The following is a 27,668-nucleotide window of genomic DNA, read 5'->3' as shown; positions in this document are numbered from 1 at the left end:
AGACACTTACTGTGATTACCCTCCCCCCGAAAAAAAACAATACAAGTGACACATTCCCACACCCCTAATGTTATATGGAACATACCAGACCACTGTGCGGCGTTTTAGAAACCGATACTACAATGCAAACGTTTAAGATTAGCTCAGATGTTGTTTTACTTTGTGCGTTCGTGTGTGTTAGAAGTGCTTTAATTAAACCAGGTTTGCATTTCAGTTTACTTGAATCGTAAAATTTAAAAAAATGTATCGGTTCAAACGAGGATTCTGTGGAGTGCTCCAACAAAAAGTGGTACAATCCTTCGTAGTTTTTGGAGCTTGGGAGGTGCACAAGTGATTGATAGAAATGATTTCAGTAGACGTTCGCGCGACAGTAGGTTTTTAGGGGTGGAAATTACAAAAAAAAAAAAAATAATAATAATAATAATATATATATATCTTCCCGGTGAGGTGCAATATTGTTTGTTGCGGTGTTAATGATTACATTCAGGGGATGTTTAGATAACATCGGTTATCATTGTAGATAATTGTTTTTTTATGGGGTTTTTTTTGTGTAAAGAAGTATAATGGGGCGGTAAACGAAACCAATTGATATTACCAAATTTCCATACAAGAAAAACAAAGAGAAAGAGACCTGCGGTTGCTATGGAAAAGCTGCGACTGTCAAACCGGGGGCAGGCCTGAGCCTCGGACTGGAGTTACTGGGAAAGGCCGGGAACGGGGAGAGGTGGCAACACTTTAGGAAAGAGAGGGTGAGTAATCTCAGTGGGCGTAAATTCCAGTTAAGAAAATGGACGTATTGGGAATTTTAATATGCTTAATTGTTGTCCTATAAATAATAATAATAAAAAAAAAAAATAGGTGAAGTTGATTAGGTAAAGAGCACAACGCATCTGGAAACGTGGAAAAAAATCCTTAAAAGTTAAGACTACCAGTAACAACGCTGTCACGGTGACTGAATAAATACATGTGTTCATTTTACTATAGTTGCTTTTAAGTCAGACTTTTAAAGTAAAGTAATACACGTATACACGTAGTCAGTATTTGTGTTTGTAATAATAGTTCGCTTTATTTTATTAATCAGTTTATTTGAGGTATTTTTGGAGTCCTGTACAGTCAGTATTCCATTGTGAAAAACAGAACGGCTAAGATGAATTCTTTTCAACCATGTTTTCAGTGATCATTGGGCTGGCTTTTTTTTTTTAGTTTTTTTTTTTTGTTGTTGTTAAATTCTGCTTACGGTTATGTTAAGTTCGATACATAGCTGATAGTGCTATTCAAAGCTCCGACTGAAGGAGCGATCGCTTTACATGCGGTAAATAACACTATGTAACACAAGTTTTGTTCCTGGGTAGTAAGTGTTATTTCCTAATTGCTTATGCCTCAAAAGTATAGAAAATGGCAATTACTCCCCACAAACTTTGCTTTTGTGACCAGAACAGTGATATTTCAAAATATCACTATTTCCAATGGGAAAACGGGCAAATGTGTGTCTTTTCGTTCACAGTCAGAAAAAAACAACATATGAATCCAAATTAACATGTATTTATACTAAAGTAATACAAAAATGACTACAAAAGATTTAGAAGTGAGTAGTTTTTCGAGATTTACAATTATACTGTATTTACAGTATAGTCGTAAATCTCAAAAAACTACTCACTTCTAAATCTTTTGTAGTCATTTTTGTATTACTTTAGTATAAATACATGTTAATTTGGATTCATATGTTGTTTTTTTCTGACTGAACGAAAAGACACACATTTGCCCGTTTTCCCATTGGAAATAGTGATATTTTGAAATATCACTGTTCTGGTCACAAAAGCAAAGTTTGTGGGGAGTAATTGCCATTTTCTATACTTTTGAGGCATAAGCAATTAGGAAATAACACTTACTACCCAGGAACAAAAAATAAATAAAAAAATTGTTACAGGGTGTAATTGATAACAAAAACAATTGTCAATCTCAAAGTCCTGTTCAAGGCAGAATACAAGGATTATGGACTAATGTAGGTTAATTAATACTGTTGACAAGGCAAAGGTAAATATTTAATATCTAAAACGCCTCATAATGAACTTACTGGTTTTATTTGAAACCTGCACTCTTAATTGTTGGAAGAACTTTGGTTAAATGCGGGCCATAAAGACAGTCGTTTATGTTGCATTACTGTATTTCCATTGAATACAAGTATTAAATACTACTGCTGAATTAAGAAATATTTAAACTAACATTCAACAACAAAAGTATTTCTGTATTTTATTGAAGATTGCATTTTAATGACACACTAATGGCATCAGAGGGTGGGCTGTACAAAGGGAAGGAAAGTACATTAATCCCAACGCAACTGCCCAAGTGTAAAACTTTTTTTTTTTTACACTAGGGTTTTGGGTTAATCTGTTGTGGCAATGTGGGAGTGGTTCAGTTTCTGGTTTAAAACAGGACTCGAGTCATTCAACAGTTTAAGTGGTAAGTTGGTCTTGTAAGAATTATAAATAACGTATATGCTGCTGGAAAAGAAATGTCATAATTCAGTTTATAAAGCTGAAAACCAATAGTTTACCCAGATAAATCCTGTTTTCTAAGTACTGTAAACTATATTTCAGACATTCTTTATTTGGCTTCAAACTAGGTTGCAGCATGCTTTTGTATTAATGTGGACAGATGTCTCTTGCACGCTTCCAGTTAAGCTTAATTATAAGTCAACTGAATCAGTTATTTGTTTGTTTGTGGCACATTATATTGCTGGCTGTCCCTTGAAGGGAAGCCCAAGTTATAAAATCTAAATAGAGATGCCTAGAAGCATTGTATGAGATTAGGGTAGAATAATAAACGCTGTAGCTTTTATCTGTTTAAGTTTATGAATACGTTTTTTTTTAAATTGCCTATCATTTACCTCAATTTCTTGTTAAAATTACTGTACTGTAGCACAATAATTACTTGAAAATAAACACTGTCACATGATCATTTTTTTAATTGTATACCAAGATATGATTTTTGTTGTTTGTTTACTACATTTGTATTTTTCCCACTTGCATCATTATCTATAGCCCCTTTCACACTGGCACTTCTACCTGGGTCCGTACCTGGGTTCTAGCTACATGGGTCACAATCTCGCCTAGTGTGAACCCACGTACCTGGGTCTTACTGGGGGTTGACACTACTTGACCCGGCTCGTAAGCTGCCCAGAGCTGCGTTGTCCTCCCACTGGGCTGGCTGCATGGTGGGTTGCAGAGTAAAGAAAAGAAGCGGTCGGCTGATGGCACACGCTTAGGAGAACGGCGTGTGTTCGTCTTCGCCGCTCCCGAGTCAGCGCAGGGGTGGTAGCAGTGGGCTGAGTCTAAATACAATTGGGCATTTTAAATTGGGAGAAAAACAGGGTAAAACAGGGACTACTATATTTAAAAAAAAAAAAAAAAAAAAGCATGATGGCTGACAAAATAATAAACAGCCACGCCTGTGTGAAGGTTTCACTTCTGCAAGGAACATTTTTGTTTATTCTGTTTAGCCATATTTCTGTTGCTTGAGACACACCATGAGCCAGATTGCAGCAGGGCTGAAGAAACATTTGCTCTAATCAATATTTGGGCCAACAGTTCAACACAGAGAAGCTTGGATGGAAGCGTCTGTAACAAGTTACTTCCGGGGCATTGATACGTGTATTGTTTACTTGCATCTGTCACCCAGGTCAACCCTGTGTTATCAAAAGCAGTGTGAAATCGCGTATCCAGCCTGCAGGACACGGGATCCAACCTGAGTAGAGCGTGCCAGTGTGAAAGGGGCTTATGTTGTTTGTAGCAGCAGGACAGGAAGACGGGTTACTCCCTTTGTTGGAATCTGCTAGCCACTTTGTAATCTCAAACTCCCAACAGTTACACAGTTGCTACTGCTCATTAGGCAAAACAAATAATAAAAACGAGTTGCCTTTTTCACTGATTATTTCTTCAAGCTTACTTTAATACTATATACTATACAGGGATGGAAATAAAAACTCCTATTGCATAACAGCTTCCCCCATTCCAGGTTTTAAAATGAGGCTGATTAACTACAGTGTATGGATAACAAGTTCAGGTGTGTAAAACCAGGAGTGGATCAAACTACTATGAAATTGAAGTCCTGTTTCTATCCCTGCTATATAAAAAGTACAGTATTGTTACGTATGTTAATAAATGGCATATCATTTTTAAAAAAATCATTTGTTTTATCATGTGGATAATAGAGGATTTAGTTGTGTTTTAATTTGAGAGAGAGAGAGAGAGAGAGTTCAGAAATCCAGGAATTTAGTACCGATTTTACTTTTGTCTTGCAAAAGGCAGTCTGTTTAAACATAGTACAGACAATTGAATAGAAACGCTGAGTTTGTTTTATTGCAGACATTTGGCAGCTGCCCAACTTTTTAAAAATATGTTCACTTCACCGATAAAAGCATTTCAGTCTGTGCAATTAGGTAACAGCCTTTAAATACCTGTATTTGTTAAAATGCAGAAATGGGATGTATGGTCACATTTAAATAACGTGAACACTTACTTTACTTAAAATCAACATGCTCGTGACAAAGGTTTGTGGTTATATTGTCACATTTTATCTGTGACAACACCTTTCCTGTGTTATCCTGCACGTACCAATTGTTATAAACTTAACTTTTTTGGTATTTCTATTGAGGGTGGTATTTGGCAGTTGGAAGTATGAATCACAATGACAGTATGTACTTTTAAATTAGTTCTGTTTTTCAACATGGATTTTTTTATTGAAAGAACAGATTCAACGCCCACTTGTATGTATGTGCTGTTTTTTGCTGTAGATATTCCTCTTTTCCTTTCCTACTTCCTGTGCTGACACTGAGTAACAGGGGAAGCCTTTTCCTGGATTCAAACATCCTGGTCAGACATTGTGATCAAGGGAACATAGTTTTCAGCTCCATCTGCTTCCATATTAAACTACATGAAGATGTAATATTTCTAAATACAAATGGAGAAATACTTTATAATACAGATTTTCACAGAACCTTCTTGTGTTAAATCTTTAGGTTTCTTTTGCCATCTTTGTTGTTTTTATATCTTTATTTATTTCAGAGTCTGATTGGATCTAGAACTTAAATAAACAATCAAAAATACTGTTTCTTTGGACTGACAGTTATTTAAAACGTACATTTATCAAATTTATAAGAACTACTTCATAAACGTAAAGCCAAAAGTGCTGTTTAATAATTGCCAAGCATCTTCATTTATCGCCAGCAAACTAGCAATATTTACTTCTCATAGTTATTTGAAGACTGGTTGTAATTCATAAAATCTGCCTTTGACAGGGTGTGGTGAAGTTATTCCAAGTCTCTTGTTCTCTTGCCAAGTGTAGTGCAGGCCACTGAGTTATTAATGTATTTGCTGATTGAAAGGAGTCCTGAACTGTTTATTAATGGGCCTTTTTTGTGTAAAATCAAAACTATTTGCTAGTAGGACTACTACTGCATGTTGTTTTTTAATAGTTTTGTACAATTACTGATTTGGATAATCCTGTACAGTACCTTTCCGTGCAACACAATTACCTTAATAAAATCCACCTCTACATTTATCTTTTTAGTCTTAAAATTTAAATTCATGAACCAAATCAAAATGGAAACAACAATACTAAGTTTAAGCCCAGAACATCATTTAAACTATAATAAAGTACTGTAATTGGAGTTTAGTACCCTTGAATGCAGTTACTGTGTTTATTTGAGCAGAACCTCTGCTCTGCAATTCTTCCAGCATTTCATAGCACAGAAAATTGGAAATCACTGTTGTAATAGAATAGGATCGTTGTACACTCATATATATGCTTTTGGATACAGACAAGAGGAACTAGTGCCAGCAGACATCCTGGCAAGTGCTCTGAATCTCGTGGTCAGTTTTAGAATGATGAACAGGACTAAAATAATGATCCCTATTTAGCCACCTACTGTAGAATTGCTTTTACCAAAAGATTTTGGCACCAATGGAAAAAATGCCTCATGCCCTGAAAAGAGGAGCATAGTTTTCATTGCAACTGACTCATGGGCTAAGTAGGTCTTTTCTTCCAGGGAGTCGACACTAACACACATGAGGTCATATGGATAAAGGATACTTAGTTGTTTTTCTCATCATAATCTCAGTCCTGGTGGTGACTTAGCCATGTGCAACATCTGTTCATAACATTTACCAAAACAAATCCAGTCAACCCCCAATCTGATGCTAATGTTTAAAACACCAGTGTACTAATATCTTGAGAGACTGCAACTAGCATATATTTTGTGATTTGTTGTTTTGAGATGGCGGTCTTCCTTGGATAAATTAAAATGTATGTATCTGTAGCTATCTGAAGCAAGGATATCATTGTCAGACAGGTAAACTTAGTTGATTGCAAAGATTGTCTAAACCTTTGACCTGCAAATCTGTGAAACCTGAAATAGGTCATGAAAGCCATCCAAAATAGGACATTTCTCTGTTTTCACCTTTCTCAAAATAACAGTAGCAAATTTAATCTAATTTGGATAAAGAAATTGTATTCTTTGAAAATTTAAAGTAATCGAGGTAATGCCCTCTTTTGCAATATTCTATGCAGATACTGTGGTGATGCCGTCTGTTTAAGGTAATGCAGAATACTAGAATACATTATTCAGATTCTTTGAATGAGAAGGGAAAATATGTAAAGTTCAAGCATGTAAGCATGGGGAAACCTGTACCAAATGGCAGCAGTACTCATTTGGTTCTAGCTATCGAGCAAGTAAAATCGAGCTATGTTTGTTTTCTGATCATTACCAACAGTTATTTAGTCCATTATAAATACCATTTGAAAAAAAGGGAAAATGTTGATGAAGAGAATACTGTTCGGTGATTGCACTACGCTGCTGATTGTGTTGTCTCTGTGCCTCAGGTATGATTTTTTTTTTTTTTAAATCACCCCTGTTGATATTGAGAATACATCCTGGTAAAAACTGAGTAGTACGGTTGACGTCATGAATAGGGTTTCTCTGAAATGTGTAATGGAATACAGAGGGAGAATAGTGTGCTCTGATTGGCTGAAAGATCCTGAGCACTCAATTTAATAATAGTTAATGCAAGAATAGGATTGGTATGCCAAGGTGTAAAACTGACAAAGTTCCACCGCTGTGTTAGTTCAAGACCAATCTGATGTTTATCCATGAACTGGGGTCAGAAAAACTGACATGCAGTATATCTAAAATGTCCAAACTTGCCCATATTTAGTAAATGGTTCCTGTTGGAAAGGGAAGGAGTTTCCAGATTTATTGACGTTTGTTTAACAGGCCAACCACAAAAGTGAAAGTCAGGGAAAATTGTGCTTTTAATTTTTTAAAGCTGAACACCACAAAATTAGCATAGTAGGGTATGTGGTAAGAAAGTTAATGTTTTAGTGTGTTTTGAACAGAATGAATATCTAACATTTATATTTTGTTTAAATGTTTTCAGAGAAAAAATATAGTTTGGGTTCCCCCAGTAAAGGGGATGAAGGGTCCACCACTATTTATAATACATTCAAACAATAAATGCAGAGACATTTTTATATTTAAACTGGATTCATATTGGAAAACCTTTAATTTAGTTCAACTTAATAAGCTATTGGTTTTTGTATCCATGTTTAATTTTAAAGCTTGATTTAATAGTATCTCAGTCTCTTCATAATGAACTAGATGCCACAATTGAGAGCTAGGACGGGCACAGCACAGTTTCTAACTCGGCTTAATTATAGAGGTGATGAGTTATTTTTTTAAAGGGTTGCCTCACACTTATTATTTCTATTGATAATAGTCAGAATTAGCACAAATTCATCTAAGAAAGGATTGATTGAAGGAAGACTTTGCCAAAATTGAAATAGAATGTCAATATTAAAATGTGCTTATTTGTTTTCTTTAGGAGTTTTTTAATAGAAGTCCATTTGCTGAATTACCTGGAGCAGCATAGAGACTTTGAAGATTAAGAAAAAATGCCGCCAAGACCATCGTCAGGTGAACTGTGGGGCATCCACTTGATGCCCCCAAGGATTTTGGTGGACTGTCTGCTGCCTAATGGAATGATTCTGACATTGGAGTGCCTCCGTGAAGCCACACTTATTACCATTAAACATGAACTTTTTAAGGAAGCCAGAAAGTACCCTCTTCATCATCTCCTACAGGATGAAACCTCATATATTTTTGTCAGTGTTACACAGGAGGCAGAGCGGGAGGAATTTTATGACGAAACAAGACGACTTTGTGATCTCCGACTCTTCCAGCCATTTTTGAAGGTCATAGAGCCAGTTGGGAATAGAGAGGAGAAAATTCTTAACCGGGAAATTGGTAATTTAATGTGTGCAGTACATTCTGTATCCCAATTTAATTTGTAAGAAAAATAATTATTGCATATAATCTTTACCAACAAATGAGGTTTGTAATCACTTGTAGAAATTTTGAAAGTGAAATAGCACACAGGTTTGATAATAGGTAAAATGAATAATAGTTTTCTAAAATACAGGCTTTGGTAAGAGGCAGTAAAGCCTAGTTATTCTTCCACAAATACAGGGTTTATTATACACCGCCTGAATAATGGTCTTCTGCAGCATATTAAGTGTGAGACTTGGGTGCATCTAATTACCTGTTACACATGAAGCATAGTGTTTATCAAGCTTCTAGATGTGTAACTGCACTACTGAACTGAAGTAATTAAAAATAAATAAGTCTGGAAAAACTACAGCAAAATAAGGGACTTGTTGCAAAGTTAGGCTATTGAATGAAGTTACACAGCTGTTTTCTAGTTCTTGTTTAATTTCCTTGTACAGGTTTTGCAATTGGTATGCCTGTGTGTGAGTTTGATCTTGTAAAGGATCCTGAAGTGCAAGACTTCAGGAGAAACATACTGAATGTCTGTAAAGAAGCAGTGGACCTCAGAGATGTAAATGGGCCACACAGTCGAGCACTATATGTTTACCCTCCGAATGTAGAATCCTCCCCAGAACTTCCAAAGCACATCTACAGTAAACTTGATAAAGGTAAGGATAGGATCATTTACATGAAACAAATCTCTTTACATTTTTAGAAAATGTATACTGAACATTCACCCATAGTTGTTAGATTAACAAATAAGATTGTATGTAGTTAAAAAGGTGCAGAATAATAGGGTCAATTTCTAGACCCAAATTGTGATGAGAGTAAGACTGAAATTAAATGTCTGTTCATGGATGTGCATTTTGCATTGTATGCAAGCTGTGGTTTATAATCGGATCCTGTGCAAGAAGTATAACTTTCTTTTATTATTACTACATACAGCATATCACCATTCAGTGTTTTTTTAGTTTTGGATGTATCTTTTCAGGTCAAATAATTGTTGTGATTTGGGTGATAGTTTCTCCCAATAATGACAAACAGAAATACACGCTAAAAATTAACCACGACTGCGTACCGGAGCACGTAATAGCAGAAGCTATAAGGAAGAAAACTCGGAGCATGCTGCTTTCACCTGAGCAGCTCAAAATGTGTGTGCAAGAGTACCAGGGAAAATACATCCTGAAAGTGTGTGGCTGCGATGAGTACTTGCTGGAAAAATACCCGCTTAGTCAGTACAAGGTAAAGAATCTTTTTTTTAAGTTTTGTTTTGTTTTGTTTTACTTGTACAAGTATAAAAGTTGCTGTGAGAATGCTGTGCATACTGTAGATCTAAACTAGCTTGACATGCACCCTAGACATGCTGTGTTATTAGCTTGTGACAGTGTGTAATGGCATCATGACCCAGTATTGATGATGTTGCCTCCGCAGATCAGACAAATTGAATTTGTCAGCTCACTGCTTTCTAAATAGCAGGAACTGTGAATTGTCTTGCTGTTGTCAAGCAGGTTGCAACTATTCATGAATTAATGCAGGAGTCTACTGTGTCCTTCTGAATAAGGCATTGTGATTTCTTAAGTTTTGTTTTTCCAAGATATAAATATTTTCACTGATGAGTTTAAAATGCTTTTGAAGAAGGATGTCTATATGCACAAAAGTTTGCATTTGTATATGCACACAAGTTAAACTTATTTAGCTTGCTGGCATTAGGGAAGTGAGATAAATGCATAGTTCCCTTTCAAGTACGAAATGTAACCATTACGTCATGGGTATTAATCCTTTGATACCGTCTAACCTGAATAGGTATTCCAAAGCTGCACATAGTGCCAGTGAGATTTTTGTTTTTTTATTATATATTAAAGTATTGGTAATTGATTGGTTTTACTGTTTTTTTGTGGGAAGAAATTGTTTTCTCTGTTGTATTTTCTCATTTGTTTTTTTTCACAGAAATACTAACGCGGCTGCTGGGCTCAGCTGTCCTGCGTTGAACAGAGACACACGCGCTGGGTCAATCTGCTTGCAGCTTTTCCCACAGTGTCACTGTACCACATAAAGATCTGCTTGCAGATTTAGTGTGAAGACTGTTAGGGCTCTAGCAGTAGGCTTTCCTTGGGTTTCAATCTGTTGGTTAGCCAAAAAGCATTAGAGGTGGGCATCCCTATATCGCTGCTGTGGTAACTGTGGGTCCCAGGCATGCTACCGTTCCCGCCGGTACTTTTGTACAATGAACGAGGTTACCCTTTTGATTCACTAGCAGTCGCTGGGCTCGGCTCTGCTTCGGATCTGATTGCTTGCAGTCCTTCTCGCAGTGTTTCATTGCCACTCTGGTCTCTGCTTGCACTAACATTGCGACGGCTGTCATGGTGACAGCAGGCTTTCTCTAGTCTTAGGGCTGTGTTGTGTTAAGCCTGAAGCTATACAGGTGGGCATCCCTGCATATTGTTTCTTCGGCAACTGCAGGGCAATGATCTACCACCTTTCCTAGTGAACGAGGTTACCATACACCGTACCAAAGGTACTGTGTGCTATATACTGTATATATTGTACATTGGGCATTAGAATATTAGAACTATGCTGTACAGTTTGTACCGTACTGTGTATAATGTGTATTGCCCACCATATTGTACTGCACTGCACTGTACGTGTACGGTCTCTGCATTGTAAAAAAAAAACTGTTGCACTGTACTGTGTGTACTGGGCTTCTGCACTATAGAAGATAGTGCAGGTGTTAAGCGTTCGATACGTTGGTGCTAGTAATATAGACTATGCTGATAGCAACTACAGTTCAAGGTCATTGGCATTGCACACCACTGCAGTTACACTAAGCCGGGGTTACATTCGTGCAACATATGCAAGAAAGGTCTCCTCAGGGAGGACAGGCACGGCAGATGCGCTGCCTGTCTGGGTCTGGAGCATGCTAAGGAGGCACATGCTGACCATACCTATTTTTGTGCGTCCTTTTCTACACGTACATTAGAGAAACAAGTGTCGCGCAGCTCTGTAGAGCACTCGCTGTCTGTTCCACCTGGACAAGGCTCCCCTCCCTCTTCAGCTCAAAAGGGAGCTGTATCCTCTCATGAGAGCTCTTTGTCTAGGGAAAGTAGGAGAACACGTAGGAAATCGGTTTCACGGTCCTCCTCGTCTTCTCCTTCCCCCTCCCCTCCTCTAGCTCCCCCGCCTAAGAGGAGGAGAAAAAAGAGCCATAGGTCTCATAGATCAGATAGCTCTGAGCAGCTGGATAAGCTCTGGGAGGCGGTCTCCCAACAGGGAAACATGTTAGCTGAGCTGTTACACGAACGCACTGTTACACCTGATGCCTCTGTGCCATTAGTCACAAGGAGTAGTACACGCAGAATGGCAGCAAGAGGATCTGCTGTCTGTCACTGCGTCTGATGAGGCAGTCGATCTGGAGGTCCCCTCTGAAGAATGTGACTCGGCTAGCGCAACACTTATAGCGCAGGTGTCACTGTCGGAAGATCTTTTGCCGCTGATGAAGAGGGCACGGACGTTTCAAATATTCCATGGCCTATAGATGACAAGTGGAAACACTCAATTTGAGGATGGTCCCACTCTCTCTCAAGTGTCTCTTCCGGTACACCCGCATTTCTTCTTTTGAGGTGCATTCATCCTGGGATCACCCGGCTACAGCGCCTGCTGCTTCATGTTGCTTGGGAGCGCTGTGCAGCCTGCATGAGACAGATAAACTTAGCTTGGCTGATTTTCCACTAGAAGGTGCCGCTATCACATCATTGATGTAAGCCCCTAAGCTAGCGTTTCCATACAAGGATGCTACCTGCCCGAATTAACAGTGCCGGGTTTCAGAGCTCATGCTTAAAAGGCTTATTCAACTGGTGCTTTTGCTGCACAGCTGGGAAATTATAACAGTATCTTGGTGGCTTACCAGAGCTGTTTATTATAGTCTCTTTCACAGGGTCACAGACCCAGACCACAGCAGCTCGAAGAACTGCGGCTAGTGAATAAAAACCTCTGTATATCTAAATTCAATAGGCAGGCAGTGAGTAGGAACCTGGCTGCGCTAATAACTGCAAGACATCAGCTCTGACTTTCTCAGGCGCGAATATTGGACAAGGCACCGTTGCTGGATGCTCCCATTACTCCAGGACACACTTTTGGTCCTGCAGTAGATGACATGCTGCAGCGCTGTAATCGGGCATGTGACTCTACTAAGGAACTGGTGTACCTGATGCCAGAGAGGCCGTCTCCAGTACGTAGATGGGCACAAAAGTGGAAACCTAGGTTTCAGCAGCTTCAAGGACTGGCACAGCCCTTGCCTGCTAAAGCTAGAGGGGAGTTTCACAACCAACCCATGGCTGTGCAAAGAGGGAACTTCAATAAGTTCAAGCACAAAGGCAAAACCCTCAGGATAAGCCTTAGAAAAAGGAGCAGCCCTAGCAATTTGCTGCCACAGGCCCAGGGCCCCTTTTCAGGGAGTCACCAGGAGTATTGGCGTCAATGCACCTTGGACACCTGGGTGCTTAATACTGTACAGACCTGCTATTCTCTGCAATTCAGAGACGGTCCCCATCCATATCAGGGTGTGACTACAACGTTAGTTACGGATCCACGAGACGCATTGATGTTGCCTCAGGACGTGACAGCCCTGCTGCAGAAACGGGCTATATGCACAGTTCATCCTCTTCACTTAGAAGAAGGTTTTTACTCCAGGCACTTCTTGGTGCCCAAATGGGGTGGTGGCCTCAGACCAATCCTCGATATCAGACAAATCCATATCTGAGTCGACAGAAGTTCAAAATGTTAACTATGCAGCAGCTGTTGCAGTTAATAAGGCCAGGCGACTGGTTCACTGCGTTGGATTTAAAAGACGCCTACTTCCACATCCCCATAAGAGCAGGGCACAGGAAGTATCTCAGGTTTGCTTTCCAGGGGATAGTTTCAGATGTTGCCATTCGGACTCTCTTTAGCTCCCTGTGTCTTTTCAAAGTGCGTAGAAGCTATTCTGGCCCCATTGAGACTCGGAGGGGCATCAGAGTGCTCAAATACCTGTGCTCAATCTCCAGTGCAGGCAAGGGCTCACACGAAACTCGTCACAGACCACCTGCTTCAGTTAGGTCTGTCAGTGAACTATGCAAAGAGCCAGCTTGCACCTTCACAGAGAGCTTCCTATTTGGGAGTGTGTCTTGATTCCAAGACCATGTTGTCCACTCTGTCAGAGGACAGAGTGCAGAGAATAGCCGCTTGTCTGAAGCTTTTAAAGCCCAACAGAAAGCTCACAGTAGTGATGTTTCAGAGGCTTCTGGGCTTGATGACAGCACCTTCCCAGATAATTCCTTTGGGTCTTCTACACATGCACCCTTTCCAAGGCTGGTTCAACAGCAGGGTTTTTCAGCCTGCATTGAACCATGGCTGTCTGCTGACAGTATCTCAGCACTGTCTGCAGGCTCTATCTTGGTGGATATAGCCCACTCACCTATGCTTAGGTGTCATGCTGGTCAGCGTTACCAGGAGGGAGGTTATAACCACAGATGCATCCAGCCTCTGCTGGGGCACCAGGTGGAAAGGCAGGAGAGCACAAGGAGTATGTAAATATTATGTAACTGCAGGCAGCATTTTTCTAGAGGATTTTTTTACAGGAGATTCAGAGGAGACATGCGCGTTTCCGGACGGACAACACTACTCTGGTGGCATACATAAACCACCAGGGCAGCCTCAGGTCCCCCTAATCTCCACCGGGTTGCCCGCAGGCTGTTGCTTTGGGCGCACCGTTACCTCCTCTCACTTTGGGCAGTCCATCTTCTCAGGGTGACGAATTGGGCAGTGGACCTCTTTTCAAAGACAGTCCCCAGTGCCTCGGAATGGATGCTTCACCCAGAAGTGGTGAATCTCATTTGGCAACAGTTTGGGAGAGCACAAGTGGACCTGTTTGCCTCCCAAGAATCAACTCATTGTCCCCTCTGGTTCTCAATAACAGGAGCACGAGACCCGCTGGCAGTAGATGCCTTGGCGCACCAGTGGTTGAGGCAGCTGCTATATGCTTTTCCTCCACTGGTCATCCTCCCGCTGTGCTTAGAGAAGATCAGGCAGAAGGGGCTTCCGAGTGGCTGACCCAGTAAAGGCGCTCCGTGTGGAGTGCAGGATGCTCCCTATAGCTTGGTGGTCGCAGGTTCGAATCCAGGTTATGTCACTGCCGACTGTGACCGGGGGTTCCTAAGGGGCAGTGCACAATTGGCTGAGTTCCACCCAGGTAAGGGGGGCTTAGGTCGGCAGGAGAATCCACAGTTCACCGGGCACCTGTGGTTCTGCAGTGGAGCCATCAGATCTGTGTTGTCCTCCGGCACTATAGGTCTGGGGACCTCGCTGTGGATCTTCCGTGCCTTGAGCTCAACCCGTACAGCATACAATTGGAGGTGAGTTCTCTCTCAGTGTTTTTAGCCTTGTTATGTACTGGGTTCCTCATGGTAATCTTCAAGGTGGGCTTTGCCTTGCCTTGTAGCTTTCAATTGGTCTGCAAATTTCTTGCGACAGCTTTGGTATATCTACCCATGAGGTAATGGTTACATTTTGTACTTGAAAGGGAACGTTATTATCGTAACCCTGGTTTCCTGAAATAGAAATGTAACCATTAACCTTCACGGTCGTTGTGTCTTATTGCAGAAGTCTTGAGGGGAAAAATGATGAAGTTTTGAGTGTCAACAGTCTCTTTTATGCCTTTGTCGCTGGTACTACGTGCAGCTTTGGAATATCTATTTAGGTTAGACAGTAACAAAGGATTAATACCCATGAGGTAATGGTAACATTTCTATTTCAGGGAACCAGGGTTATGATAATAACGTAACGTTCTCTTTTAATGTACTGCATGCGTACAGTACATCCATCTTGGTAGTCCAAACATAGCTTTGTGTTGGGTGTTTCCCAATCTAACCAAATGTAACCTGAGAACATTAATGATGGTCATTCCAGACAAGTACTTGGGAGTATTACAGTGAAGGCTGTCCTCTGAATTGCAACAAAAATGTCATGTACATTTGTTGTGGTCCTTCCGTCTTAATCATTGAGACATTTTTCACAAACACTGAGGCTTTTTCACAAATTCTGGTGGTTCTTCAAATGTAGTTCATGGTATCCTTCTGCATATCTTTTTGTTCTCTGTGTGTTTTTTCTGCCCCCCCCCCCCCCCCCCCCCCCATGTTCTTTCATTACATAATTGCCTCTCTCTTCTAGTATGTGAGAAGTTGCATCATGTTGGGGCGTATGCCGAATCTGATGCTGATGGCTAAGGAGAGTCTGTACACTCAGCTGCCAATTGATAATTTCACCATGCCATCTTACGCTCGTCGAATCTCAACTGCCACACCTTACATGAATGGAGAAACCTCTGCTAAGTCCTTATGGACCATTAATGATACCTTGAGGATAAAGATCTTGTGTGCAACCTATGTAAATGTAAACATTCGAGATATCGATAAGGTATTTTCCTCTATACATCTCTGCCTGTTCAGTATATATGGTGTGTGTGTGTGTGTGTGTACTCAGTTTGTGAATTTTATAAAATTACTACTATAGTTTGGATCATTTGTATTGCTTTTGGGGTAATTAGGTGAACTTTTGTAATAATTTGCATGAATAGACTGGTGTTGAAAGATGGCTATTGGGGGGGAACGGGACTTTATTGATAATAAGTATGAAATGTTAACATTTTCTAAAGCTTTTTTTCCGCTTTGTAGATTTATGTGCGAACAGGCATATATCATGGAGGAGAACAGATGTGCGATAATGTAAACACTCAGCGAGTGCCATGTTCTAACCCAAGGTATCAGTTGTTGTGATGCTATGAAATTATTTGATGATGATACGCTTTTAATTAAACAAATGTTTGTGTGTGTGGGGATAATATATATATATATATATATATATATATATATATATATATATATATATATATATATATATATATATATATAAAAGCAAGCTGTAAATGTTTTACAACAAAATTACTTGTGTTACAGCACAGTTTTGGTAGTTGTATCATGAAATAACTAATGAGGTTTTGATAATAGAACAAACAGCATTTAGGTCCATGTTGCATTCCATGTATAAGGACATTTCGAGATGTATTGCACCTTTTAGGATGTATTTGAAAACCTCAGTAGGTTGATGTTTGCAAGGGGTACATTTGCGTTTCGCTTTATGTGTCAATAGCTGTTGGCTTTTAGTCCAAGAATCGAGTGTGGTATATTTAGTACAAGGTGCATGCTATATTAAATATACATGTAAAAAAAAAATACAGCTGTTACAAAAAAGTTTCTCAGAGTTGGAAGTACTGAAATCAATAAGATGATTTTTAAAGAGTACATGCCAAGATGTAAATGTATTTTGCACAGCAGATCTTTTCAGCATGCACACTTGCTGATGAGAGAGTAGAGGGAATGTAACCGTTAAGCTTGCAACTGGGATGTGGTTACAACAGAAGATGAGTCCTATGAAAATGACTGCTGCTGTTTGGCCACACTTGCAGTCAAAAAGCATTTTACAATAACACTTCAATTACTTTGGGTAAAATTTTTTATGTTCAAAGTGACAAATGCAAACATAAACTACAAAACTACATGTGCTGATTTTCATTACAGGTGGAATGAGTGGCTGAAGTATGACATGTACATTCCTGATATTCCACGTGCAGCTCGGCTCGGTCTGTCCATCTGCTCTGTCAAAGGCAGGAAGGGGGCTAAAGAGGTTTGAAACTTTATTGATTGGATTTTACATGTGACTCAACGCACTGCATGTTTTAAAGTGGTGCTTATCGATGCTTTAAACTTGATTTCTTACCTCCTAATTCACCTTATTAGCAGCATCTTCCTGGTATTTAAAATAGTGTTTCTTTTGAAATATCTGAATAGTACAAAAACAAAACATAGAACGAAAAGCCTTGGTTAGCCCTCTGTTAAATCCATCAGAATATATGGCAACATCATTCGCAAATGTATAGGTCCTTTGTTACAATCTGTTCAATTGCCATTTTAAATACAAAGCAGTTGACAAAAAAAAAAAATTGGTAGCAAATAAACCTTTTTTAGACAGAAAGCTTGAAGTTGTCAAGAATTAATATTTATTCATACTGTGGTTTATATTTCAATTGTTAGGCATGTTTCAGCTATCCTGAATTGACCAGCCTGTAATTGTTTTCCTTAGGAACATTGTCCATTGGCATGGGGAAATATTAATTTGTTTGATTATACAGACACTCTTGTGTCTGGAAAAATGGCACTCAATTTATGGCCTGTGCCTCATGGACTGGAAGATTTGCTAAATCCCATTGGAGTGACGGGCTCAAATCCAAATAAGGTACAATACCCCACAGAATTGTCTGTTTTTACACCGCATGGTACCTGGTTTGGGATCAGTGTTTCATTTTTAAATGATTTCCAGCTCATGATGTGTAGAATAAAACAATGTGGTACTTTATTTATTAAGTGTAGATAATGTTTGTTTTTATTTGCCCATCTTTTTTAGGAAACTCCTTGTTTAGAGTTAGAATTTGATTATTTCAGCAGCCCTGTGAAGTTTCCCGACATGTCAACAATTGAGGAACATGCTAATTGGACTATATCCAGGGAACTGGGGTTTAATTACTGCCCTACTGGCTTGGTAAGTAGAGGATATGGGTATATTTGTTTAACTATAATAGTTTCATTGCAAATTCCACATACTATAAATAAAAATATGCAAAAATTGTGTTTTATACAAAAAATTAGCATGTTTTTTTGTGTCCATCTGTAAAGTCATGGGCTCACTCCTCCTAACTGTTTTGAATAAATGCTCAGCCCTGCACTAAGAACAACCCTAAAATAGCTGTTCAGCTGGACTAGGGTTTCAAGGCTGCAATTTGTGCTTGGGTATTCATGGAGAGAGACATTTTTAACCCTGTACGGTCCCCGAGACAACAAAACAGCACTGCTATTTCGGCCAGTTTAGATTCAGACATTGAGCTGCAGGTCTCCTGTTAGAATTTAAAGTGCAAAATGTCGGGTGTCCTTGAAAATTACATGGTCAGTGGTTTACACTTTAAAGGGTTAAATACATATTGGGAATCCCCCAATGCTCTCTTGGGAAGGGGAGCATTGCAATATTGCAAAATTTATTTTTTTAAATAAATCAACAGATCAAAAATGTTTTTGTTAACAGTAAACTGTGATGGTTTTTAAAGATAACAATGTTGTGATATAAGGGGAAGCCATGCACGTGTTTTTGGTGTTGGGTGCATTTGTTTATCCTGTTTTGTGTGTATACTAAATGCTGTCCTTGATGCAGGATCTTTGTATATAATCATGTGCTTTATACTTTGGAAGCGTCTTTTAAACATCCTCTGCTGTATACACAACAGGTTTTTAAAATTTTGAAATATAAACAGACCTGCATGATAAGTTAAACTTCCACAGAGTATGGGCTTTGTGGTTTTTAAGCAACATAGTAACATAATTCTAGTATAAATGAAACCTTTCCCAAGTTGCTGTAGAAAGACCTAGGACAATGTAAAACAGTGTAACACAAACATATTTCTGCCTTCCAGAGTAACAGATTAGCTCGAGACAATGAGCTGACAGAAAGTGATAACGAACAGCTCCGTTTGGTTTGTAACAGAGACCCTCTTTCTGAGATCACTGAGCAAGAGAAAGATTTCCTTTGGCGACACAGGTAAATGGAGTGAGAGATTTGCTAGGTGACAAGGGAGGATTAAGTAAATGTGGTATGTCATATTGTAGACATTGCACTTCTGAATACAATTTCCATTTTTAGCATAGTAAGCATTCTTACTTTTTTTTTTCCCCTCGACAGACATATTTTGGTAAACATACCTGAAATTCTGCCAAAAATTTTGCTTGCTGTAAAGTGGAACTCAAGAGATGAAGCATCACAGGTAGTGTGTGTTCATATTTTATTACCCTGCTTCCTTAACAATGCTTAATACAAACTCTTCTTGTATGCACCTGATTATGCTACATTGTCAGTAAATGATAGTAATATTTATTCACAGCGTGTCTCTCCCTTTTTGCAGATGTATTGTCTGTTAAAGGACTGGCCTGCAATTAAACCAGAGCAGGCAATGGAGTTGTTGGACTGTAACTACCCAGATCCCATGATACGTGATTTTGCTGTGAGGTGTCTGGAAAAGTACTTGACAGATGACAAACTCTCTCAGTACCTAATTCAGCTTGTACAGGTACAGTAGATAAATAAACTACAGGTTGTTTTAGACACTATGATATTGTAATTGTTAGTATTGTGTATATTTGTGGTATGATTTTACTAAATGCTTGATTTTAATTTCCCCACCTCCCAGGTACTGAAATATGAGCAGTATCTTGATAACCCACTGGTGAGATTTTTACTCAAGAAAGCGTTGACCAATCAGAGAATTGGACATTTCTTCTTTTGGCACTTGAAGTAAGTACACACACATATATATATATATGTTTCAATTCCACAACTGGTGATAAAGTTTCAAATAAAACAGCAGAGACGATGTATGGGGTTGCATTAATGTGTGCATTAAATTCAAACATAGCATAAATGTAGTCCTTTTCTAAATGCTGTCATTATAATAAACACCACATGGGGGCGTGAAAAGGTCTCCTAAAGTCAGCTGTGCATTAATACAAGCAAGATGGGTTAAAAAGCGTTTAGTAGCCTGGAAAAGGTACAATTACTGATCAGAAATGTGTGTTTCCAGGAGCAATTATTGTATGTTACCACTCCCTAAAAAAACTCCTAGAATCATGAAGCTTTGTGTTTTTTCCCCGGTAGGTCTGAAATGCACAACAAAACAGTGAGTCAGCGGTTTGGCTTACTTCTGGAGTCCTACTGCCGAGCCTGCGGCATGTATCTGAAACACCTGAGTCGGCAAGTTGAAGCCATGGAGAAACTGATTAACCTCACAGATATCCTCAAACAGGAGAAAAAAGATGAAACGCAAAAGGTACACACTTAACATACTCTGTTTTATTGTTATTGCTTCTTTTCATCGCTTGCTTGTCACATTTAATGAATTGATACTTTAGAGTAACCTGGATTAACACAGTCCTTTTGAACAGACCTTTTATGTTCACAATTTGGCTGTCAGAAAGCAGTTCCAAGGGCAGACAAAAAAAGTATGAGGTCAAATTCTTTGTGAATTTACTGTCAGTCAGCTTTTTAATGCAAGAGCTAGGAAAATGTTAATGTAAAAGTGTACAAAAAAAAGGTATAGTGCAAGTTCCATTAATCACACATTTGACTAATCCTGTTCTTGCAATTCAGGTGCAAATGAAGTTTCTTGTAGAGCAAATGAGGCGGCCAGACTACATGGATGCATTACAGAACTTTACCTCTCCACTCAACCCTGCACACCAATTAGGCAATTTAAGGTGTGTTGCTGAATGGAAGTGTGAAATGTGTTTTTTACATTTTATAGTGCATTGGAGTAGTGTGTTGTAATATGTGTCTGTATTGGGTGAAGAAAACTTGATTATGGAATTGTTTAATGAAGATAATTAATCTTTATTTTAGTAAGTGTTTCTGTTAGTCATACATGATCTGTGTTAAGAAGCCAAATATAAAGTGACACTTTGCTGTAATTACTCCCTATAACAGGGGTGTCAAACTCGTTGTGTTTGGCAGGCCTGATTTGATACCCTGGCGCTTGGCACAGGGTAAAAATACAAAGGCGAACCCAAAACTTAAATTATTGTATTCAACAACAATACATACATAGCATGTTTTATATTCACCTAAATAACACATTGATTATTTTACTCACCATCCCCTCTTAGAACATGTGTGCAAACATGCCTCCAGCGAATTCCTTCTCATGAGTAACACAAATTGTCATGTTGCTGTGATTGCTGTCAATTGCTGACCACATAGGTGAGACGGCAGTGGTCAGCTGATAGTAGACAATACCAGAAAAAAGGTTTTCAATTCTGATTTGTAAGTTCTATAGTGACAAGTGTCATCATGTCTTTATCTGTAAAGAGGTTTTCAATTCTGATTTGTAAGTTCTATAGTGACAAGTGTCATCATGTCTTTATCTGTAAAGAGAAAGGTGGAAGAGTGCTGTGTGTTTCAAGAGAAATGGGGGATTTTGTTTTTCTTTGTGGGCATGAATGGAAAGCCACAGTGCTTAATTTGTAAGCAACATGTGTCTGTTGTGAAATAATACAACATTAAAAGGCACTATGAAGCAAAGCATGGCAAGAAATATGATACATATACAGGAACGTTATGTGAAGATAAGTACTCTGAATTAGCGCAGATTGAAAAAGCAGCAATTGAGGTTTACTAATGCTTGTAGCATAAGTGATGCTGCTGTTAAGGCAAGCTATGTGATTGCACAAAATAGGTGTTCTTCAAAACCATTTTCTGATGGAGAGTTTTTGAAGAAATGTTGTTGAAATAGTGTGTCCTGAGAAGCGGCCAGCTTTCTCCGTCATGAATAACAACAAATGAAAATCTAATTCTCAACTCGATTCTCAAGATATCCTCAGCCCAGTCATTTGCTCCAGATGTTGATGCGCTGGTTCAGTAAAGGTCCCAGGAATCAGGAGGCAGCAGTAGCAGTCACTAATATTTTAAAAAATTGATCCATATCTATTTATATTTTGCAATTGTTTTATTCCTGGGTCAAACATGGAATTTTCATGTTTGGATATTCGTTCTGATATTCATTTTCAAAAAGTTATCAAATCCATTATATGTAACACTATTAACGTGAAAAAAAAAAAAAAAACTTACTTTATCCTTGTGATTACTACTATAACAATAATATAATACTAAAACAAAGAAATCAATACAGTAGTTAAGTCTTGTGTGTATTTAAGTAAAAACAACGTAGACAATGCATTTAAAAAAACATTTAAAAAAATCGAGCGAGCTACTCCAGCCGAGTAAGTCCTGCTGCCGGCATCCACAACAATATATATTAAATCTCGCACAGAAAAAATAATTTCTGAAGAGCACGGACATTTTATTTTTTTGCCTTTGAATGTTCCGTGAGCCGGGTGGCATCGCTCCGGGGGCTGTATGTTTGACACCCCTGCCCTATAATCTCCTGCTATTTAATATGTTTAATGTTTCCTTTTTTTATTTGTAGGCTTGAAGAATGCAGAATCATGTCATCTGCAAAACGGCCTCTGTGGTTGAATTGGGAAAATCCAGATATCATGTCTGAGCTTCTGTTCCAGAACAATGAGATCATTTTTAAAAATGGAGATGGTAATATATATATGTGTGTGTGTGTGTGTGTGTGTGTGTGTGTGTTTGTGTCTGTGTGTTTTTAAATCTAAAACAGTATACTAATTAAGCTTCTGGTGTTAATTAGACGAGACTTCAATGACTTTGTTTGTTTAAAGAACTGCATCAACAGTAAAACATTACCCTTTTTATTACAGATTTGCGACAAGACATGTTAACCCTGCAAATCATAAGAATTATGGAAAACATCTGGCAGAACCAGGGCCTTGATCTCCGGTAGGCAAAGTTACTAATGAGTTAGGCTGCCAGTTAAACCCCACACATACTTAATTATGCATAGATACAGTTACAAGTTGAACTGTTATCATGTTTGATACAAACACTTGTTGGGCTTCTTTCGGATATCTGTGCTTTTAAGTTTTAAGCCGTATTCACACAGATTGTACTGAGCCTCTTTAGAGGGTTCAGAATTCCAGTACAGAATTGTCATCTGTGTCTGCAGGTGGTTTTCAAAGGGTAGCGCAACCTCTTATGACATAAGCTGCAAAATGTTGTTTCTCATTGCATTGCTCAGTTTTAGTAAGGGAGCATGAGGTCAATGCAGGCTTAACCCCTTCTTGCTGTACATTGCACTGACTTCAAACCACAAACAGAGAGATAAATTAAGATGAAGCATCAGTGTCATTCTTTTCTGAACCAGTGTATATGCCTTCTGTGAATATGGCTTTGGTTATCCTCATTGATATATATATATATATATATATATATATATATATATATATATATATATATATATATATATATATATATATATATATATATATATATATATATCAATGAGGATAACCAAAGCCATATTCACAGAAGGCATATATATATATTTTTTTTTAAGGATGCTTCCTTATGGCTGTTTGTCAATTGGTGATTGCGTGGGACTGATTGAGGTGGTAAGAAGCTCTCATACGATCATGCAGATCCAGTGTAAAGGAGGACTGAAGGGCGCACTGCAGTTCAACAGCCATACTTTACACCAGTGGCTTAAAGACAAGAACAAAGGAGAAATGTAAGGCTTTATTAATATTGGATTTATTTGTACAACAGTATTGCGTTTCAATAAAACAAAACTCAGTCTGGACCGGATTTTCTTCCATGCCTGTTTTCATAAGTTTTGAACACGGTTATGTAAATATTCACCCTTCAAGAGCTTTGTCTTTGCCTCTTCTCGACTGTACATATACAGATATTTTGGTTTTCATTTGTATGTTTGTATGAAACAATATTTATACCATGAAGTTCCTGATTAGAAGTACATTTAATTCAAGAAGTTGAGAAAACAAATGTTTTGTTTTTCATGTCCTCAGTGATGAAGTAATTAGTCTCTGCTGTTCCAAATACTACTTTTAGTATGTCTTTCGCTGTATATTACATTGTACAGTTCCAAACGAAATGCCATATATCCACAAACTTGGCATCCCTCTAGTTTGCCTTTTAAGATACTCATTGTAAACCAAATGGAAAATACCTTTTTTTTTTCAGAGGGGGGTAATAACTGTTTAATATTAAATGACAAGTGGAGAAACGTTTGACGTGATTGATCAAATATTGTTAAGGTTTTGTTTTGTTCCATCCATAGGTATGATCTAGCCATTGATTTGTTTACACGTTCCTGTGCTGGCTATTGTGTTGCCACTTTTATCCTTGGCATTGGAGACAGACACAATAGCAACATCATGGTAAAGGATGATGGGCAGGTAAAATGGCTTTTTTTTGTTTAAGGAGTTTTTTGTTTCCTTTTTTTTTTTTTTTTTTTCAAAGCTATAACATTTAAGTGTGCATCTTCTTTTTTTTTTTATAAAGCTGTTCCATATAGATTTTGGTCATTTCTTGGATCACAAGAAGAAAAAATTTGGATACAAACGAGAGCGGGTGCCATTTGTCTTAACTCAAGATTTCTTAATTGTGATAAGCAAAGGAGCTCAAGAATGCACTAAAACAAGAGAGTTTGAAAGGTTTGTGGTCAGTTATACCAAGTGTTTTCATTATAGTCCATCTTGGCAATATATACTACACCAGAACCAGTTTCACATTTCATATGCATACAATTTGTGTCACATCGAGTAATTTAGACTTTCCCAAAGCATTTTTTGTTTTAATTCTCAATGTGTCTCTTAAGCTGGAACCTGTGACAATGTGTTAATACATCGACATCTGGTGACAATTATGTAGGTATATATACTAATATATATATATATATATATATATATATATATATATATATATATATATATATATATATATATATATATATTTGCAGCTGTGATTATGACATCCAATTGCTTGGAACCAAAATATGTAAATCTAATGCCGCCTGAAACTTAATGCTAATAACAATCATTTTATATATTAGTAATATATTATAAATATTGTAAAATTGGGTTTTGTTCTCTGCAGGTTTCAAGAGATGTGCTATAAAGCTTACTTGGCAATCAGACAGCATGCCAACCTCTTTATAAACCTTTTCTCTATGATGCTGGGCTCGGGAATGCCAGAGCTGCAGTCATTTGATGACATTGCTTACATTCGGAAGACCCTGGCACTGGACAAAACTGAGCAAGAAGCCCTAGATTATTTCATGAAGCAGATGAATGATGCTCATCATGGTGGGTGGACAACAAAAATGGACTGGATCTTCCACACCATACGACAACATGCCTTGAACTGAAATAATGTTGAGCAGAGAAGTGACTGGGTTACCCTGACAACCTAGTGCAGTGTTTCTCTAGCGTGAACAGTGGTTGACATGCAACAGTCCTAACAGCATTGATCAATCTGGAGAAAAAAGAGCAATACCAACATTCTCTAGTGGAAAGTTTTTCTTACCCGGATAATGGATTCATGTTCCAGTGTTAAACCCCCCACAGGTCAGGAGAAGAAAACGGTGTTCCTCATGTTCAGTACAATACAAAACAATACAAAAAACACAAACACACACACACACACACACACCTCTTTCATTTGCGTACGTCCACCTGTGTGTGGTATTAAGGAGCACATTCCTTATCCAAATGTTAGGTTCTTGATAGAGGACATCTTAGTGAGGTCACGTTGTGTGTGACTCACTGGAGACACCCAGTGGCGATCTGTGGAATTGTTTGTTGCTTTTTTTTATATACACAGTTTAGTTCTCATTGATGTGTACATTGCCATCCTGTGCTTGTGAAGTTGCATGTTTTGTCCTTTCATACTAGCACTGCGAGGATTTTTGGGGGGTCCTTGTAAACAAAATTTTGTATGTATATAGTATACATAAAATGTTTTTCATATTTTAGATAATAAAACTCGTGATACTGTAGACACAGTACAGGTACAAATAATGGAAGATCTTGCACTCGGGTAACATCCCAGCCAGTGCTGGGACTGTCTGTTGATTGAGCTCACCAATGTTTAATCTACCTCCTGAATACAGCCAGACAAACGAGCCATCAAAGAAGGTTGTCGAGATGAGCCAAGCCCATAGTCACAAGAATTCCAGTAAGGATGCAGAAACTGATTCAAAGTGACTTTGTACCATGCTAAATTCAATCTATCCTTCGATCACATTCTCTATTGACCATCCTGTCAAAATGTTACTAATCAGTACACCCAGACTGATTTCACGGCATGACATTTTGTTCAGAATCTTCATCTACAAACCTGTAGTGCGTTACATGGATCTCACAAAGAAATGTGTTGCAGATCTGCTTGGAATACAGGAATAGAATCTTGGACACTGTTAGACTTTTCTTTAAGATTCATTGGCTTGAGGTTTTGTAGACCATTTTACAGTACAGTAACAGTATTTTATCAATTTTAAATGTGTACGTTGGAAATGAACACATTGTAGCAAATTCAGAATCTTAAAGGACATATAGCCCTGCACTGGTGGCATACGTAAAAGAATGTTTTTTTTTTTTTTTCTTCAGAATGTAATATGGAGTATGGAATCCTATTTAAGAAATACCTTTTAGGGTAGTTCTACTGTTCTCAGACTAGAATATACCAGGCCCAAGATATTATTTCCTCAACCTTTCAGCCGGTTCTAAGCCTATAGTACAAAATGCACCTCAGATTTCATCAGCAGCATTTATTTTAAAGAATTAAGTCAGACAATTCTGTTATTTCTCCTGTAAGCTATGGTTTGTATCGGTTGTGTTACCTTGTTAAAGGTAGTAATTTGAGTTTTTTTTCTTTTTTTTTTACCCCTGTAAAACACATACTACCTAAAATTGTACTTAATTTATATTATAATTTGAGAGAGGCAGTGTTAAGACAGCTCATGAATCGTGCATTTAGTCATTTTTTATTATTATTTTCAGGTTGATATATGCAGGTGGTATGCGTGTACCTGAAGTCTGTTTGAATATACCTGTGTTGTCTGAGCCAATGTTTGAAAAGGGAATTGCAGAAAAATCGTTTGCTACATAATAGGTAAACAAAATATATAATTTGGTTCAGTTTCATGTAGGTAAATGTGTATTTTCAGCAGTATTACTACTGCAGAGCTTGTGAGAGGAGTGGAGCACTCATAAACGCAGCTCCTCGCTCTCTTCCTCTCTGAAACCGCTCACACCAAGGCTTGCATCCGACTCCAGTGAGTACTATTATGTTTAGTAAAACTGATTTATTAAATTAATTTCTGTCAAATACATTTGATAACTATAATTGACACGTTCACACTTAGAAAAAAAATATTTATTACAGGAATAACAGGGTTTTTAAAGTTTTTATTTATTTATTTTTTAAATTCTATTTATTTCCCTGGAGAATAATTCAATCTCACTTTTACATGAAGTGATTAAAAACACTTTGGGTGATTTCAGCTATCTGAAAAACCCAAGCCGATGGGGTCGTATTTCGGCTTGGGAGCCTAACGTACACTGACCCTTTTGCACATGCCATGTTTGAAGATTTTTTTTTAAATTGTAAGCTTTGTGAAATTTGCAATTTAACATGGTTCATATACAAGCACACAATGGCTTTCGCTGTTGTAATAAAGCTTACTGTGCAAATTGGAGATATTGATTATTTTGTTAACTTTAATTATAACAGCGATTTCGTAGATGGCACAGTATTGTTAGAGCATTGCAAAAGCTGCATCGTTTAT

At 38.1% G+C, this 27,668-nt stretch overlaps 1 protein-coding gene across 2 annotated transcripts; it reads left to right on the top strand.

The window, feature by feature from the left end:
* The first annotated feature begins 113 nt into the window (after nucleotides 1–113).
* On the top strand, nucleotides 114–27,231 carry LOC121327018 (phosphatidylinositol 4,5-bisphosphate 3-kinase catalytic subunit alpha isoform). Of its 2 annotated transcripts, none has more exons than XM_041270772.1 (21): nucleotides 114–749; nucleotides 7,878–8,299; nucleotides 8,779–8,988; nucleotides 9,312–9,562; nucleotides 15,521–15,766; nucleotides 16,024–16,109; nucleotides 16,927–17,032; nucleotides 17,489–17,641; nucleotides 17,810–17,944; nucleotides 18,867–18,991; nucleotides 19,133–19,214; nucleotides 19,353–19,517; nucleotides 19,638–19,741; nucleotides 20,102–20,273; nucleotides 20,594–20,700; nucleotides 22,425–22,546; nucleotides 22,723–22,801; nucleotides 23,418–23,588; nucleotides 24,159–24,276; nucleotides 24,383–24,534; nucleotides 24,977–27,231. In XM_041270772.1, exons 2-21 carry the CDS (start codon nucleotides 7,948–7,950, stop codon nucleotides 25,245–25,247), a joined length of 3,207 nt encoding a protein of 1,068 aa, XP_041126706.1. In that variant the 5' UTR covers nucleotides 114–749; nucleotides 7,878–7,947; the 3' UTR covers nucleotides 25,248–27,231. The 2 variants fall into 2 exon arrangements, with proteins under 2 accessions (XP_041126706.1, XP_041126707.1); XM_041270773.1 differs by lacking the exon at nucleotides 114–749 and adding an exon at nucleotides 2,380–2,460.
* The last annotated feature ends 437 nt before the right edge of the window (nucleotides 27,232–27,668 follow it).

Source organism: Polyodon spathula, chromosome 14 (assembly GCF_017654505.1).
Source record: "Polyodon spathula isolate WHYD16114869_AA chromosome 14, ASM1765450v1, whole genome shotgun sequence".
NCBI classification, from domain to species: domain Eukaryota; kingdom Metazoa; phylum Chordata; class Actinopteri; order Acipenseriformes; family Polyodontidae; genus Polyodon; species Polyodon spathula.
This window is presented reverse-complemented; position numbering and strand designations above follow the sequence as displayed.

Coding starts and splice junctions, on each gene's coding strand:
- LOC121327018 (XM_041270772.1), top strand. CDS start 7,948: ATGCCGCCAAGACCATCGTCAGGTGAACTGTGGGGCATCCACTTGATG. Junction 15,767..16,023: donor ACATTCGAGATATCGATAAG/GTATTTTCCTCT, acceptor TCCGCTTTGTAG/ATTTATGTGCGAACAGGCAT. Junction 19,518..19,637: donor ACCTAATTCAGCTTGTACAG/GTACAGTAGATA, acceptor CCCACCTCCCAG/GTACTGAAATATGAGCAGTA.